The sequence below is a fragment of the Filicampus tigris genome, chromosome 8, assembly GCF_054856515.1.
Source record: "Filicampus tigris isolate MCC_2025a chromosome 8, RoL_Ftig_1.0, whole genome shotgun sequence".
NCBI lineage: Eukaryota > Metazoa > Chordata > Actinopteri > Syngnathiformes > Syngnathidae > Filicampus > Filicampus tigris.
Genome location: NC_141224.1, coordinates 21098907 through 21117391, shown reverse-complemented (window position 1 = coordinate 21117391; position 18485 = coordinate 21098907). Strand labels below are relative to the sequence as shown.

General features: G+C 39.7%; 1 protein-coding gene across 1 annotated transcript; it reads right to left on the bottom strand.

Moving 5' to 3' along the window:
• Positions 1–5079: 5079 nt before the first annotated feature.
• prdm13 (PR domain containing 13) lies at positions 5080–11603 on the bottom strand. The gene is made up of 4 exons (XM_086038123.1): positions 11364–11603; positions 10026–10157; positions 9804–9924; positions 5080–7525 (listed from the first exon to the last, which is right to left on the bottom strand). The coding sequence occupies exons 1-4, from the start codon at positions 11529–11531 to the stop codon at positions 6039–6041; spliced, it is 1908 nt and encodes a 635-aa protein (XP_085894249.1). The 5' UTR covers positions 11532–11603; the 3' UTR covers positions 5080–6038.
• Between the last annotated feature and the right edge of the window lie 6882 nt (positions 11604–18485).

Below are 18485 nucleotides of genomic sequence, written 5' to 3'. Positions count from 1 at the left end.
AAGTATTTCATTCCCTCTGTGCAACTTTGGGAAACCAGCAGTGTGTTTACTCTACCTGGTTTACCTGCTCCAGGAGAACAGGCTGCCAGCAGTGGCAACATCAGTCCTCGTTACTCTGTCAGGCGGCTTTTATGTTTGGCGGATGTCATGTCATTGGTTCCAAATCTCTCAAGAATTGTCTGACCAGTTGTGCGTGATGACTCTACCTGTGTTTATGTCCAGAAATACCTGCAGCAGAGTAGTCACTCAGCATCAGTGGCCTGGTAAAGAGATAGGCATCTCCTGACTCTCTGTCAGAGATGCTTCATCACACAGTGGCATGGCCAGATGTGTGCAACCTTGAAATGCACTCTTGTGTGCTTGTTTGTTTTTATATATATATATATATATATATATATATATATATATATATATATATATATATATATATATATATATATATATATATATATATATATATTAGTGCTGTCAAGCGATTAATTTTTTTAAACTAAATCATCGCAATATTTTCCATAATTTATTAATCACATTTTTTCAATTGCAATTTTCGATGAAGATAACAGATATCATCACTTGTGTAAAATCTTGAAATTAATGTGGAAAAAAAAAACTGTATTTCGATTCAAAGAATGTTCCAATAGCTTTCTTTGATCTTTGAATATGATTATTATCCTGTAAAATACAACTGTTGAACAATACGCCAAAGACGTACAACTAATATGGTGGAATTTGGCTTTGGAAAATGCTTCAATTACTTTGGATTTCTCCAATGAGCCGTCAAGCAACTTTTTATAGTAAAACTACATAAAAGTCTGTCTTTGTCTGTCTTCGTGCCAGTCACTTTCCTCTAAGTTTGTCTGCAAAGTGAGCAGAGGTCAGCTACCACAGGAAGTAAATCAAACTAAGTTTTTTTTACGCTTTATAACATTTCAATTAATCTCCAAGGTTAGCACTTTAACTTTAACCGCCCTAAATTAACTTTTACAGCCCAAACAAATATGTATATATATATATATATATATATATATATATATATATATATATATATATATATATATATATATATATATATATATATATATATATATATATATATATATACATGTAGGCTCATATCCTGTAAAGCTGTAAGCACTTAAATTTTGCAACACGAATTTCTTTGAATTTCATTTCAACTTCCTGAAATGCAAATTTGCTTCCTGTTTGAGACCTCGATTGAAATTCAAGAATTTAATTTGAATTTAGGAATAATTCTCAATTCAATTCAGAATTTCATACAGCCCTGATGCCTAACCTTATCCATGGGTTCAAGGAATAACCCGGAAGACAAAGATACCACCAATTCAGGGTGTGCCCCGCCTACTGCCCAAAGACTGCTGGGATAGGCTCCAGCACTCCCCGCGACCCTTGTGAGGAAGAGCGGTATAGATAATGGATGGATGGACAAAGATACCTCGCTTGAACCTAAATGGTACAATTACCATCATCATATTTCACTTACCAGCCAATGCACAATACTCTAACATCATTGATGTGCTGGAAAATTATCCCAGCTGACTTTCTGTAAAAGGCAAAATAATCCCTGAACTGGTCGCAAATCAATTAAGGAAACAACGTATAGGGACAGGTCCCTGATAGTGTAGTGGTACACACGCCTGAGTTGTGTGCGGGCAGCGTGGGATCAATTCCCGCTCAGTGACAGTGTCTATGTGTGCCCTGCGACTGGCTGGCGACCAGTTCGGGGTGTAGTCTGCCTTCGCCCATTGATGGCTGGGATAGGCTCCAGCAACTCCCCGCGACCCTATATAGGATAAGCGGTTTGGAAGATGACATGACATGATGACGTATAGGGACAAGTAACTGTTCGTAGTCACATTCACAACGTCACCGAGTATAAGAACTGAACCCATGTTGTCTGAAGGCAAGTAAAGCCAGTCAACCACGACAATATCAGTAACTTAATCAAAACATGTATTCAGTAAAGAGAAAATACTCTGACTAACTGCAGATCGTTGACTGAGGAAAGAGCTTCAGAAGGTTTTAGAGCATGGTCCCTCCTTTGCATTAATTCTTTCTGCAAATATATTTTTACCTTGTTCTCAGAGTTCTCCACGTTAGATTGGACTGGACCCGAATACAATAGATTAACATTAACATGAACTTTCTTTGATCTCTCTTTTATTTTTAGGTCCCCTTTTACCAGTGTGTTCAATTAATTTGCATCCATCATTAGTGGAATCATTCCAAATGTTTGGTATTTGGCGTAAATTTTTATCCAATGCTGGACTTTAATTGCAGGGCAAGACTGACATGTTCCCAAGCTACAATTCGTTCTCTTCAATAATGTGTCCTTGAGCAAAGTGACTCTTTTTAGCTGTTTGTCTGCCTTAACCTTCCTTTGGACAAGTGGTCACAAAAGATAGTAAACTTGTTGCACTACAAGATATGCAGTTTCCTGTAGTGATTTTCATGAAGTCTCTGGTTGAACAATCTGGTATTGCAGTTAAGGTTGAGTGTTTGTTTGTATTGTGGAGGGAGAACAGATTAGTACAGTGGACACACACATACTCGAAGTTGCGAACCTGCGGAATATATATATATATATATATATATATATATATACATCTACCCATTATCTATACCGCTTATCCTCACAAGGGTCGCGGGTGTGCTATAGCCTATCCCAGCTGTCTTCGGGCAGTAGGCGGGGGACACCCTGAATTGGTTGCCAGCCAATCGCAGGGCACATAGAGACAAACAAACATCCGCACTCACAATCACACCTAGGGGCAATTTTGAGTGTCCAATCAACCTACCATGCATGTTTTTGGAATGTGGGAGGAAACTGGAGAAAACCCACGCAGGCACGTGGAGAACATGCAAACGCCACACAGGGAGGCCGGGGCCGGGATCAAACCCACTACCTCTGAACTGTGAGGCGGACGTGCTAACCAGTCAACAATATATATATATTGTATGGACTTTATGTACACAATCCTTCATTATAGTAAATAGTAAAGTGTAGGTGTTGCTTTTTATCAACATGAAAAGCCTACCCAGGTCAATCAGATAATTGAAATTGTAAAAACTTTGAAACTGGTTAATATGATGGTAGAACAGCACTTCATTTCCCAGAAGACCTTGCTTTATCAAAACCTTTAATATGGCTGCCCAAACATTTTTGACATTTTGTTTGGAGCACACTGGTGAAATACACTCTCTCATTCTCACGGATATGTGAAGAGAATGAGTTACTCTGAATTGGATTGAATTCAATTTCACTTCCTGTACTTCAAATTCAATTCAACATCTTGTGGGGTAAATTCAAATTCATCCATTGAATTGAATTCAATTCAGAATTTTGCACAGCCCTGTTTGCCATGGAATATCTAAAGTCCATGCACTCACAGTGATGAGTTCACCTACACTGATTTTATACCAACTTTGACCTGAAATTAATTTTCATTCTAGAAGTCGTTCTTTTTTTGCTCCAACAACATGACGAAGATGTATAAAAATGCCGTTTTACTTTGATTTCACTGCTTCATTTGACATATTTGTGCGGTCTTGTCTCAATTAAGGAGGTTAAGCTTGGGGTCAACAAATCGCCTCCAACCTGGTTGCGATCTCATTTGCTCTCACCTCTTCACTAGATGATATTTTTATTAAGGGTTAGTTTAAGTGACGCTATGAGAAAGAAAACAACGGCATTATTTAGCTTTTCTGATATGGGTATATAGTGCAAGCTGGTTATGCTACCTGCTATGCAAGTATCGTGGGGGGTTTAAATCATGCTCAAGCTCAGGCGGTCAATGATGCCAGTGTCACAGTGCCTTCATCATGACATCATCGTCATAACTCTGCATCCTTGTCAGACTTATATCACATCACTTTATATCACATTATGCACGCCTGCATTGTTGAGATAAGGCAGGAGAAACTGCTTCTGTACCCCAATAAGATGGTTTTTGGTGTGTGAATTTGTTATGATTTGTTGAAGTCAGACAACAACAGTCACAAAGGGCCATCACTGGAGTGGACTCGAAAGATGCAGCTGTCTGTTTTGTAATAGCGCTATTGGCAACAGCAATGATTGGTCAAACAGAATATTATTATTCATGCTAAACTGACATTACATTAAGGTAAGGTAAGATTTTCATCTGTCGCTTGTGTTTTTATAAGCGTTTTTATAGCGTGTCTGATGACTGACCAATATTTATATCATTCCAAAATTCTGGTCAAATGCCCAAAGGTATGGATTAAAATAATTACACCATCTTATGTTCTTAATCAGTCCAATCAGAACATGGGCTTTATATATATATATATATATATATATACATATATATATATATATATATATATATATATATATATATAGTTTTTTGTTTTTTTTTAAGTTTCCCTCTCATCTGTTGCTTTTGCTTGTCTCGTGCTATTACCATGGCAATGCTACTAGAACGAAGACTACCTGTCGATTGCCTTGGAAATGAAGGTCACACCTTTGTGTCGTTTAAGAATGCTGTGCACCTGCATTGGCAAGTGCATGCACAGCACAATTGCAAGATGCTGTCTTTATTTGTGGGGAGGTCAAAGAAGGCAGATGGCCAACCAGTGGAAATGAAAGCAGCAGTAAACAAAATCGTGGCTTATTTTCCTTTTTTTTTTTTTTTAACTTGTTGTGTTATGCAAAATCAGCAATTTAAAGCATCAAAGAAATACATAAAAATATCAATCGCTTAATGCAACTAATCAACAGAATGATAGTAACAACTTCTATATGAGTAGTAGTAGTACTAGTTGTAGTAGCAGTATCACTACATTATTATTATTATTATTGTTATTATTATTATTATTATTATTATTATTATTATTATTATTATTATTATTATTGTTGTTGTTGTTGTTACGTTTAAACAGTCTAAATATAATCTAATTCTAATTTACAGGGAATTACGGTTGATATGCAGTTCAGAAAGGAATTGTTTTGATGCATAAATGGTGTAATCAATTATGTAATTATTTAAATGTACAAGGTCTAAATTGCTCATATGAAGTCGTATCATTGAAAAACACATACACTTTTTCGGATTTATTTAAAAAAGACAAACACATTTAGATCATGGGTAAAATATTGTCATCATCGACAATATTGACGTATAAACACGCTTGGACAACACCGCAATGTGAAATATCATATTTTACACATCTTTACATATAGATCAGTACATTTTTTTTCTCTCAGAAATAATTCCATAAATAAACACAGCTGTTTGCTTCTTTAAGAACAGTGTTCCTCGGCAAGAAAGTGCAAATTTAAGTAGTTTCTTTATTTAAAGAGGCGCAAGGAAATGGTTGTAAATGAAGTAAAGGAAATAGATTTAATTGTCATAATAATAACCAGGCAGCGGCTTGGTTGCAATTAAATGTTTTCCTTAAAGTGCAGTTGAGAGCGCTAGGGAAGTGTTTACTGGGAACAGCCGGCCTAGACGTTCATTTTACCGGTCACTGGTACACCAAGTAAACATAAATTGGCATTTCCCAGTTTTGCGCCAGTATGTTGGAATGAGTATTTTTACTGTATAAAAGCACCCCCCCCCCCCCGTCCAAAAAATGAAATAAAGTAACAAATAAATAAACAGACCTGCTTTCATCACTGTAGAAAAAGTTGTAAGTACAACAAGACAGGCTAAATCGTGACACTTAGCCTACTTACATTTAGAACATTTTGTAAAATTTAGAAAGCAGACAGAGTGCGTCAAACAATGAAACGACCTTGTCATTTTGCATTTGAACACATTTTCAATTCGATCTAGTTTCATCCAGCGTCTATAACATCACGTGATTATTGTACAGTCTTATGGGATATATTATCACGAAAGAAAACCTTCGGAAAAGAGCAATAAAAATGTCGATAAAATGTCATTAAACTGGCTGGCATGGTCCGAAGGGAGGGGTTATAAATAAAATCGTGAGAGGGGAAACGGGATTCAAAGCCAAGTTTAATAATGTTGATGTTTTTTTGTTTTGCCTATGTCTCAGTCGTTATTCTTGCTGGATTCGGGCTCACTTTGGTCATCGGTGAAGCAGACGTCCACGTCGCTGTCATTGTCGCTCTTCAACTCGGCGTCGTCGAACAGGCCCGCCTTGTCGTCCAGCTTCTTCACGCTTTGGCCGGGATGTCTGGACTTGACGTGCCTCTCCAAATCCCTCCTCCGGACCAGAACCTTGCCGCAGAAGTCGCACCTGTAGGGCGTGTTTCCCTCCGCGTGGAGCCGAATATGCTTGTTAAGGTTGCTTGGGTCCCCAAAGGGCCTGAAGCACACTTTGCACTTGAGCGGCTTGTAGCCGGTGTGAGTCCTCATGTGGATTTTTAGCCCGTATTTCCTGGAGTACAGTTTACCGCAGTACAGACATAAGTGACCTTTTTTCGGTTTGCCGGAGCTGGCGTTGCTGTTGCTGCCCGCGGGCAAGGGGTCCAGTCTGGTGCGATTCTTCTCGTTAGCGATTTCGGACAACTGTTGCGTGTGCATAGCTATCTCCCGGTCAATGTTGGTGATCGCACCCATGTCTTGGCTGAGGGAGGGCGCACCAAAGTAGGGCATGGACTCCGGGTACTTGAGGAGATTACTGAAATGGAATTTAAGAGGGTAATACGGCGAACTGTACAAAAGCTCCCCGTTGTAAACGGTGAAGGGCATCAGGGGGATGTTACAGTCTCCACCGTAAGTCTTGACGCCGTCGAAGTTGGGCAGAGAGAACCTTTCGAAGTGGAGTCCCGGGTGCATGTGCGGGTAACGGGACGGGGACAGCCCGGCGTGGACTCGACTCTCGACGTGTTTGAAAGCCGACGTTTCCTCAATATGAGGGAGAAGTGGGAAGCCTCTGATGGCGTTGGCGCACGGTACCATACTGGTAGAGTCAACCAACCCTGCAGGGGCGCACTTGGCCGCGGGATTCCCGCTCCCGTTTAGCGTCTCGCCCACCACGTTTCGCATCGGTTTCATGTTCCCGATGGCTTTGCCGAATCCCAAAGCGCCCAGCTTGGAGCTGGCGTCCTCTCTATGCGCGTCACCGACCGGGAGCTTAGCGACGCCTGTTGGCTTGAATGCGGAGCGGACACCCGGGTGGAAGCCCATGGAAGTCAGCATCGAGGATGCTGAGCCGAGGCCCAGCATATGTCCTTGGTTCCGGGATGAAGTGACGCTCATGTCCAGGGCTCTGTCCTGCTCTTCGGAGCTGCTTTTCTTCACCAGACCGGCCTTGCCCAGAAAAGGTGAGGTCAGTGACCTCCTGCTGGAGTCGGAGATGGACGAGATGTTCTGTGAGCTCCTGGGGGAGGAAGACGTGTTGGGGATGTCGCCGGACTTTGGAGACCTGCTGAAGGTCTCCGTGCCTCTGGCTTGCTCGCTGTTTACGAACCCGCGCCCGTTGCTCAGGGCGCAGTGGAAGTGGACGTGGGATTTGAGTGTGTTGGGATATTTGAAGATTCTCCAGCAGTACCAACAGATGTAACGCTCTTCACCTGCACAAAAGACATAAATAAATAAACGCATAAAAATAAAATAAATAAACAGCTAAAAGTAAAGATGCGATGTAGCAAATCGTTAAAAAAAAAAAACGCCTGCTAATGTTCATGTCATTAATTTCAACACTCACATGCCACTTGAACATTTAAGAACCAGTGCTGAATGCGCAATATTTGCACATTGTATCCAAATAAATGTGTTTTGAACAAATAGCAATTGTTAATGTATTATGAAATATGAACCTATAAATAATACACTTTATATACACTGTATTTACAAATGTAACTCAACGTCTAAATTACCACAACAACAATAATGATAATAATAATAATAATAATAATAATAATAATAATAATAATATCAAAGACATTCATTTGCTCTTAATGATTATTATTGTGTTTGCTGCAGAACTGATTGCAGAAGTTATTCGAAAATGTTGGTCATCTTATTTAGCTGCACTTAATGTTCAAAATATTACAAACATCTCTGAATGCACTGCAATGAAGTTCAACAATATTGAAATGTACACTTATTAAAAAACATAATGACGATTTAATAAGTCTGACAGTGCCATCTTGAATGGCTCGATATGATCTGTGTAAATTCACTCCCAAATTAATCTCCACCTAGTGCCAGAAAAAAAGCATTTATTGTGGGACTAAAAAAAATAGTCGTTAGCAAAAATTTAAGGACATTTTCCCTTGAAAAGAACTTCAAACAAATCGGGCCTCTTGTCCATGATCCGGTTGCGGGAGATGCAAAGGGTGACAGCCAGGGCGAGTCATCTTTTTAATGACTCCCAGGCGAGTATTCAGAAGTTGATATAGATGTAATGATTTTGTAATCCTCACCCGGGCCATTGTTAATGGCCCCCATCAAAAGAGCAAACGCCCAGCCCAATCTGGCGATGCATTGAAGGTTCTACTTTTCCTCTCTGGGCTCTTTCCCGTGGAAGTGACAGCAGCTGTGGCTTGAAATCGCAAGTCTGTAGAAACAATGAGGCCGGCCCATCTGTTGACGCCTAATAATGGGAGCCAGCGTATGTCCACGAGCGAATACACGCGCTGTGCTGGGCCCGAGAATCGGGGCAATATACTCCCCACATAAAAGTTAGCATTCATTAGCTCACAATACCTTAACGCACCCACCTAATTTACCGTGAAGCACTTGTTTTTTGAATTTATTTGCTTTTGAATAAATGAATATTAAAGACACCGTGACATTCGTTAACCCCCAACTGAATCAGCAGCCTTTTCCTTTTTTTGGTGCTGCAGAGATTCGCCAATTTGTGTTTGTAATCATGTTTCTTAATTCCAAAATTTCAAACATGGCAATTAGAGTGACCTTAAACAGTGTTGATCAGATGTTTTATTATTTGGCGATAAAAGGACTAAAAATAATAACCCCTTGTCTATTGAAGGGATTTATTTTCAAACTATGTGTTCTTGATAATCTTTTGATTCATTTTTAAAGGGATTAACTCCAAATGAGCTGGTGTTTTGTTGAGATTACAAGGATTTAGAATAATCCTTTAATACCAAAACCACCATCACAAAAGGAGAGAGAAGGGCAGGATGTATTTTCGTAGACATTAAATTAGAAACAATTAATTCGAATCGTTAAAATAGCCTAGAGTTCTGGTTTATTTTATAATGGATTTCATTTTCCAGGAGCAATACGGTTCTGTTTTGCTTTTTTTAAAGGTTATCTTATTTTTTTAATAAATCTAAAATTGTGCACACAGATTCCAAATGTCTAGTAAATACCATGCAAGCATGCAAAACGAAATAACTTTCTTTAGATAAACATTAATATCAATATTTTAAAAAGGCTTCCTGAGGAAAATTGAGAAAAATATTTAGTTGATTATCATCCCATCGATCGGCTAACTTTAACTCATTCACGCCCAAAGACATATGTCTTTTCACAGTCTAGCTATTCAAAGCCCTATATATATATATATATATATATATATATATATATATATATATATATATATATATATATATATATTTTTTTTTTTTTTTTTTTTTTTTTTTCAAACGCTAGGGTAAAAGAGGGTCTGAAAATGTCTGGTACTGAATGAGTTAACAATGCACTGATGGGCCCTCTAATGTCGATGACTTTACTAACTGACCTTTAATTTGTTTGACATTTTAACAGATTTAGCCTAAAGTGTGATGATAATTTGCTTCTCTCGGTTACGAGTTATCCCCTTTTTTTTGTATTACACATTCCAAACTTGAGAGGAGATTCAGCAGGAGTTTTTCTTACCTTTCTCGTCGTGCGTGGGGGTGGCCGTCGTGGGCATGTCGTACCACTGGGCCAAAGCGTTAGAATACCAAACACTGAGCTCTTCTCCTGCAGGAATTTCTCTAATCACGCGGTAAAATATCTTAGGAAAAAATAAAACAGGAATGGACAAAGTTGAACGAAAAGCCCAAATTAACGACAGTGATTAATGATCAAGAAAACACACGTGGAGTGAATATTTACCTGTCCGCCAGGTAGGTCAGACACAGCCTCTAGATTTTGTTCTTGATTGTTTCTGGCGGCTCGGATGTATCCGATCCAGTCCGACACGGGACAGCCGGACTCATCCACACACTCTTCCCGCACCAAGCGGATCTGATAAGAACAGAAAAAATATATAAATATATAAATTACAGACGTTCATTCTGTTTATTCCGGGCTCATTTTTGTCTGCTTTTATATTCATACCTTATTTATATTCCTGTCAATATCATAATTTATAAGTGTGTGATATATGGCACCTAGAGGTGCTGCGCTCACGCATGACCAAAACATGCTTAATGCGTCTTTATCCGCTCTGCTGATAATTTCCTAAAGTGAATGACATACAGGCCTAATTGAGTTGATATGGGAAACGAATTTGAGGAGTGTCAGAGCGTTTTTAAACTATTCAAGGACATTAAAGATTCAAGCGTGACATTTGACACGGAGATTGCACCTGATGAACGCCCTAAGCCCGAGGCCACGCATTTAGATGCATCAATCACCACCACTGACAGCCTCAACAATAACTGGGTGAGCCTCTAGATGCATTTAGAGTGGCAAATTGGGAACTATTGTTTCTCTGTAAATAAGACTGTGACAATTACCTGCTTTAAAAGTGATCTTTAAATAAATAAATAAAATGATCGAGAATGCTTTGTAACTGAACCCCTCTCCACCCAAAACACGAATGCATGTGTTTAGCTTATAATAATTAATGTATTTAATTTTTCATCACCCCAAGCCTCAGCGACATCTTGCAGTGACCAGATCCATTAAAATTAAACAACTCATCGAGATAACAGGCCCGCCAGGCTTGGATAAATGTGAGGCTGCTGAGGGTATCAAAGCCGCACTCAGCAGGCCGGCTCGCCCATTACAACGGTTAAGTAGACGCCCAGACTGACAAGTTGGCCACTTATTGGGCTCAATTATTTCCAGCCTGACAGACCAAAACGATTAATAAGAGAGATTGATCTTGACAGTGTTGCATTAAAAAAAATCCAGTTCTTCAAATTTAGAAGAAATCATGTAAGTGCAGATATGTGTGATAAATTAAAAAAATGATGCGGCAAATGATTTTAAAACATTGTTGTGTTTTATTTCTGATGGAATGCCGATATATATATATATATATATATATATATATATATATATATATATATATATATATATATATATATATATATATATACATACATATAGTTGAAAGAATGCCTATTTGCATGAGAGAGTCAAAGCAGCACGTGAAACCTTTTTAAAGTTCAAATAGGCTACATCATGCAAAATAATAATAAACCAAAGAAGTTCCTAAGTTACCTTTTTCTTAGGCCCAACTTCTTTGCGGTCCGACAGGTACTTTCCCAATTTAAAGACGCCAGGAACCGGACCTATCCGGAGCCCGGCCGGGATTCCACAGTCTGAAACCACACTGACGGTGGTGGACGCCCGGGTGGCTTGCATTGCGTGGGGTGAGATCAGAACCATGAAGGCTGATGGAAGCCGAGTGAGAGTGCAGGGAAGAGAATGCAAGGAGGAAGAGGAGAGGAAGGAGGACCGGCCAATATCCGCCCTCAAAGTGACGCGGTGGCGTTCTGCAGACCGCTTTTCTAGTGATGGGTGCAAGCAAGGTAACCCCCTCCACCTCCCCCCATCCACCCCTTTGACCACCCCCTCCCCGGCCCGGGATGCGAGTGTGGCTCAAATGGGAGGAGAGTGGTCCTGAGTTTGCGGGACAGTGCGCGCGACCGCTCGCGTGCGCGCGTAAGTGTGAGAGATCTGGGCAAATCCAGCAGCTGTGAGGACAGTGCGACGCACCGGCCTGCATGCTCACATGGAGACTTTCCCTCACCCCGCCGTATAATGAATTGCTCCAAACTGGTCAAGAGACACAAAGGGCCAGGCGACCTTCCCATCCCCAAAATCCAATTTGTCAAGGGCAGAGAAAAGAGGGTGTATAATCAAAGGTCCAGAGCAACCATTAATCCTCAGCATGTGGCTTTGTCCTGCAGACAGTTCCGATATTTTAACTGACAAATCCACTGTATAATTTCACCATAAATCCTCATCCCTTTCCATTCTTTCCATTCAAGCCAGGTTTTAGGAATCAATGGCTACTTTAAATCTACTCTGCCGGCATTCTTTAGGCTTTTTATATACTTCAAAGAGGAATATTCTCCCCCTCCTTTGTGTCCTTATTTAGACAAAAGAATCAGGGAAGTTTAGAGGACTTGTTAACTTCTATTGACTCTCGGCGTGTGCCGGCTTGAGATCAGACAGGTACTGAAAAGCAAGAACCAGCAGCAGGAGGAGGAGTGAAAAAACCCGTCAAACTAATGCCTCTTTCTCATTCTCACGCACACAAATGATCATTGTGTTTTCTATTTGTGTCACAATCTATTTTGTAATAGAATGTATCATTTTTGTAATTAGCTATTTACTTGCCAGATTTTGCAGATTCAGAAAAGTAATAATCCGGTGAAATACTTATTTTAATGGTAAGTATCTGTAAGACATTGCAAATAAAATCAAATGCAAAGCACATGTAGCATTAGTTATTGTGTTTCGCGCAAACATGAAATTGTCATGGATGGAGAAATTAATTTTGTAGGGGAAAAATACATAATCATGCTGTGTGGAACATAGGCCGCCTTTGTTTCCCAGAAAAATAATATTTATTCCACATATTCGTGTCCCTCCGTGGCAATTAAAACAAAGGAGGGGCGTGGAAAAAAAGGAGGTGCCAACATGTGGTTCTGCAGTGTTTTTGTTTTTTTTAACTGACATATCGGTCCTTTGATAATGCAGTGATGAGTCCAAACAGATGAAGAGAAGAAGGAACTGTGGGCGAGCCATTCAGGCGGTGAACATGTTGACATTTGACCTGTCCACTTTCACATAACAAGCAAATCTGGCGCAAGGCCATGTGAGGATTTAGTGCAAAATTAAGCGTAATATAAAACCTAACATTAATTCGTAATGTTTATTACCTGAAATGACATGCGTTGGATTTTTGCCACTTTGTCGTTGTTAGTGAATGAAACAAACAATGCACATCGATCTCGGTGCGTGGGTGAAAGTGGAGGCCTCCACAGTGTTGCGCCTTCCTCCTTTGCGCGCCTCCACTCAAAGACACGCGAACAATTTCATCAATAGACGCAATGTTCGCGCCTGGCTGTGTAGGGAGGTTATTTATTAACGCATCGCCTTTTTTCTCCCACTGGTTCCCATCCGCGTCGTGTGCTGTTGTAAAGCGCCTCACCTCTCCACACTAAAATCAAGTCGTGCATTGTTCAAGGAAGGAGTTTTCGGACTAAGTCACTCCGGTGTGCACACAGAAGCCAACAAGAGAACTCAAAGGCTGACTGTGTCAAGCGTGAAAGCAGGCTTGGAAGCAAATGGGATGGAAAATTAAATGAATTTAAGTGGTTTGACCAGGGCTATTGTGTCTTCCTTTTTTTTCGCTAGAAAAAGAAACATTAATGGTTCGATCTTTATTCTATGACAATATTGTGGAGTCAATCACGAGTGGCAACTCTGTAAAGCTATTTAATTACGACCTGGGAAGAACTGGATTATTTGAGGGGGAGAGGAAGGTTTTATGGGCGCCTAAGATGGCTCTTGCCAGTCCTTTTTGGATGTTTTACTATAAGCGGCGGGGCTCTGATTTAACTGGTTGGCCATTGATGAACCATGAATATAGAGGAACAACCTGTCTGCAAAGCAAGGCGTAAATACAGAGAGCAATGCCCCACCAGGGATCTCCATTCATGCTCGCTGACTATACTCGAGCGGTGCCAAGGGTTCACCACCACCTCTCCTCGACTGGTTTCAATGGCCCACTATTTAAGACCCCTGTGAGCTCGCAAGAAAACACATTTTTTATGTCGACCCATAAAACTTTGTTCGGCCCTATTCAACAGAGCCCAATCATTGTCCCACTTTGCAGTGTGTCCTATTTCTGAAAGATTCCCACGTTTTACAAGTGGCTTTGTAAAAAAAAAAAAAAAAAAAAAAAATGAAAGAAATTAATTATTTCTCTTCATGGAAGTGGACATCTCCGCATACATCAGTCACACCTCTTTCAGTAGACAACAGCTCACTATACGCTGCATTGACTGCATCATTTTTCTGATTTGACCCTGCACGGAGACTAAGATAAAAACAACAACAACAACAACGAAAAGTAGGGTTGTCTTTTCTTATACCGATTGTGTTTCCTTGCTAAGAGTACAAGGGAAAGATGCAAGCTGCCAATGAGCGGCCAGCTCCTTAATGCGGGTGGGACATTAGAGACCCCAAGTTTGTATGGGACTCCCACCAGGTGACATGATTGGGATTTGAGCCTAGACTAATATTCCAAATCGTATTAGAGAGGGTGCAAATAATCTACACAAAGCTCTTCCTGTGTGATTAATTCAGAAGTTTTGGCAATTCAAAGTCTCTCGAAAGTTTCCGCGCCGGGACTTTTTCAGTCCCATTTCCCGGGTTCAAACTCACTTTGTTTCGCTTGAGGAGATGCGGACAAAGGCGTGTGAAGTCTTGTGAATTGATGTGTTTCGGTGTACCTTATAAATTCATACCTTTTCTCACTCGAGCGCCTCAGAAAGAAAGTGTCACTCAGGCCGATTCTCTCTGGTGTCCAACGCATTTAGCGGCACATCCATTTAAGCCGTTCATTCCTCGGCAAATGTATGCAGGCAGGGCCGCGCATGAATAGATCAGCGTGTCAGCCGACTCTAATTGGGATTTAGCCACCAAAGCATATGCACAAAGTGACTGAAGATCACCAGTTTCTAAGAGAGTCACAACTTTTGCCCTCCTTGATGAATGCACGCAGTTACTTCCCTCTTCTCAGGGTAAAAACGGCATTTTTGCAGCAGGATGAAGGTTAGTGACCCAGTTGAATGTGCGTCGTGTTTCTGCAAAGCAAAAGTCTGCGCAAAACAACTAATGGCAAAGAGCATGTTTCGAACATGCAACCCACTGGCCTATAGACTTGAAAAGGACCCGATGTTTTATCTGACTAATTTCATAGTTGCTTTTAAAATGTCCTCATGGCCACCACGGGTCGACCGTTGCTTAGCGAGGAAATGGCCCGAGCTAGAAATGGTGACATCAACCTGCCCCCCCCCCAACTCAATAAATTCCAGGATTAAAAAATTTCGACAGCATTTTTCAATTTAAATAATAGTAGTATAGTATAGTTCGTAATATCATTCATTGTTTCAAAAATTACACAATAGATTGTAACCTAAATGTAACAATGATAACGTTACCCAGAAAAAACATATACGCTCTGGCCAATTTAATTATTACATTTTAATTATATATATATATATATTTTTAATATACTGTGTTTTCAATGCCGAATTTTAAACTGTAATTTGCGTATACTTAAATGATTCAAGACTGATTTCGTTTACGTTTTGGTATAGACGTCTTTAAAAAAATATTTATTTATCTATTTACCTCTCGAGATCTGTTGCAGCGTCGGCATTGAAGACGGGGCACCATGGAGAGCTCCGCTCTCAGCGCTGAAGCATACGCGCGCACGCACGCTCACGCGCACATTGACACTGTTAATTATAGTACTCATGAATTCCATCGTTTCCATCATTTCACGGTACGTATTGTTGCCGATCTCCTTGAGTCAAGCCTATAAGCATACGTGCATATATGCACCCTTCAGATTGGATGCACATTAGAAAATCGGTCGAACAAAATGTGATCTAATGACATGAACATCGTACCGCGTCTCATTATGAGTGCGATTGACATTTCTGTGGTCGAACTAATTGCCCCCTCCAAGCATGAGTCTATGTGTAAACAATGCTGATGCACATTTGTTTGAAACGTAATACAATATCAATGTTTATTAAACATTGCACCAGGTGGTTCAGCAATTGGCATAAATGTTTTTATTTACATTAGTGCAAGTGGAAGGGTATACCTTTACTTTAAATGTGTATTTGTTTCTTCAGTGGGTATATGGTATCTACCTATTTAGTTTTGTTTTTATTGAATGTGTCAAATGTGGTTTGCCCCATGTGGAATAATCTCACTTTAAATGTATTTTAGACCCATTAAAACCAAAAGCAATACTTAAAACAACTCCTTGTGACAGGCAGAAACAATTCACACCGACATTCTGATTTTTCCATCTAAATTTACCAAATTAGCATTATCAAAATTGGGGAGGATAATCACAGTGTTGCCTTTCTTCAGCTTCTATGGGATTGGTGTGTTTCATTTCTCTGCTACAAGCCCCTGAAGTAAGACACTGAGCTTGTTTGGCATCTGCTGGCCAAATCCGATCGCTCTCAATCAGCAGCAGGAAGAAAAGGTGTGGAAGTGGATGGAATGAGGACAGCAAACGGCTGTATGCTGTCATTCGGTTGTAAGGACCAAATTTGACCGATGGATTCAAGGGCCCTGCAGAAAGTGTCAGGTCAACTGCCTCAACCCTCAGGTGACTCTTTCCCAGTACTCTTTTCTTTCTACTTGCTTTGCCTGCCTGTATCCTCCCAGTTGAATGTTATATGAGCAAAATACAAATGCATTTAAGATTTAACAATGTGTGTAAAATCAATCAATCAATCTATCTATCTATCTATCTATCTATCTATCTATCTATCTATCTATCTATCTATCTATCTATCTATCTATCTATCTATCTATCTATCTATCTATCTATCTATCTATCTATCTATCTATCTATCTATCTATCTATCTATCTATCTATCTATCCATCCATCCATCCATCCATCCATCCATCCATCCATCCATCCATCCATCCATCCATCTATCTATCTATCTATCTATCTATCCATCCATCCATCCATCCATCCATCCAACCATCCATCCATCCATCCATCCATTCATCCATCCATCCATGGGCTTTCTTGGTTGCTACAGACATGCACTATCACTGCCTTATTCTCTCTGGCTCACAGACCTCATTGTCACAGTTTCCATGTCCGGTTTTAAGATAATCAAGAGTACCTGTAGTCCCTCAGTGTCAAGATGTGGTGAGCAAAGTCCATTCATAGTTGTCTGCTCAGGAACAAAGGTCAAAGGTCATTGTCCAGACATGAGGTTTGGTCTTTGCAATGTATCACAAGGTTTAAGGGTTGATCGAGAGGACCCTCACTTGGGATTTCTTGCTGTCTGGTACCAAAGGCGTATCTTTTTTTACGATGATCACCCTTCACTAATCCTTATCTCTTACCACTATGAAAAGAGAGATGTCTATAAGTATTTAAAAAGGAAGCGTGTCATGCGTGTGAAACATACTGACTTCTAAGGCAGATAGATGTACGGTAGCCCATTTAACAAATCATTATCAATGTATCTATTTTCTAACACTTATTTTGTTCAGGGTAACGGGTGAGGTGGAGCCCATACAAGTTAATTTTGGATGATAGGCAGACTACACCCTGGATGAGTTGCCAGTCAATCATAGGGCGTTTAGAGTTTGAGTTAGTAATCTGTACCCACAGTTTAGTAATCTGTACCCACAGTTTAGCAAACCGCTTTCGTTCCGTCGTACACACAGCCGTATATCTGTCAATGTAAATTCAATCAGGAAGTATATTGTTTCTAGAGCCTAGTGCAATGCTTTGTGAATCACATTTAGAGCAGTCATGGCATGGTTTATTTTCACTTTCATCCCTTTATATCAAATGGAAATACTATTGCTTGAGTTCTACTGTGTTGTTTACGCAGTTTTAGCAGCTGCGAACGGCTACAATTAGCCATTGTGTTTATTTTCATTTTTCGTGCGTCAAATTCATTCACATCGGATTGGTAAACTGTGGGTACAGATTACTAAATTGTGGGTACAGATTAGCAAAAAAATATTTTTTCTCATACCCTGGCACCAGAGGGGCTCCGTAATTCTTACCTTTCGTATCCTGAAATTTCTTTCGTAACAAGAGGCAATATTTTCCTGTTGAGGCGTTTCGTAACTTGAACATTTCGTATGAAGAGACGTTCATAAGCAGAGGTACCACTGTATTCCCTCAGGTGACGAAATAAATGCATTGTATTTGTTGCACATACTGTAGTCATGATGTTGAAGAACTCCGTTTAGTAAGGCATGTATGTTATATGATCTGTAATATGATCTGTATTATATGTAATACAATTACCGATTATTTTACCTACAATTACATTTTTAAAGAATTGATGTGATAGATCATATTTTTTTGCATATGATTTAAATTAAAAGTGGATTTTTGAAATAATGAACAATGACAAATTACATTTTTTTATACACTGTCCCTTTTAATTTTGCTGAAGTGAAAACTGGCTTTCCCACATTTTCAACAAAATGTTATAATGTAATTTTAGAAAATTGCTACCTTGAAATTTTGAATTCAATCAACTTAAAAAAAAATGCTATTTATTTTATTTTATGTATTTATTTATTTTTTTACA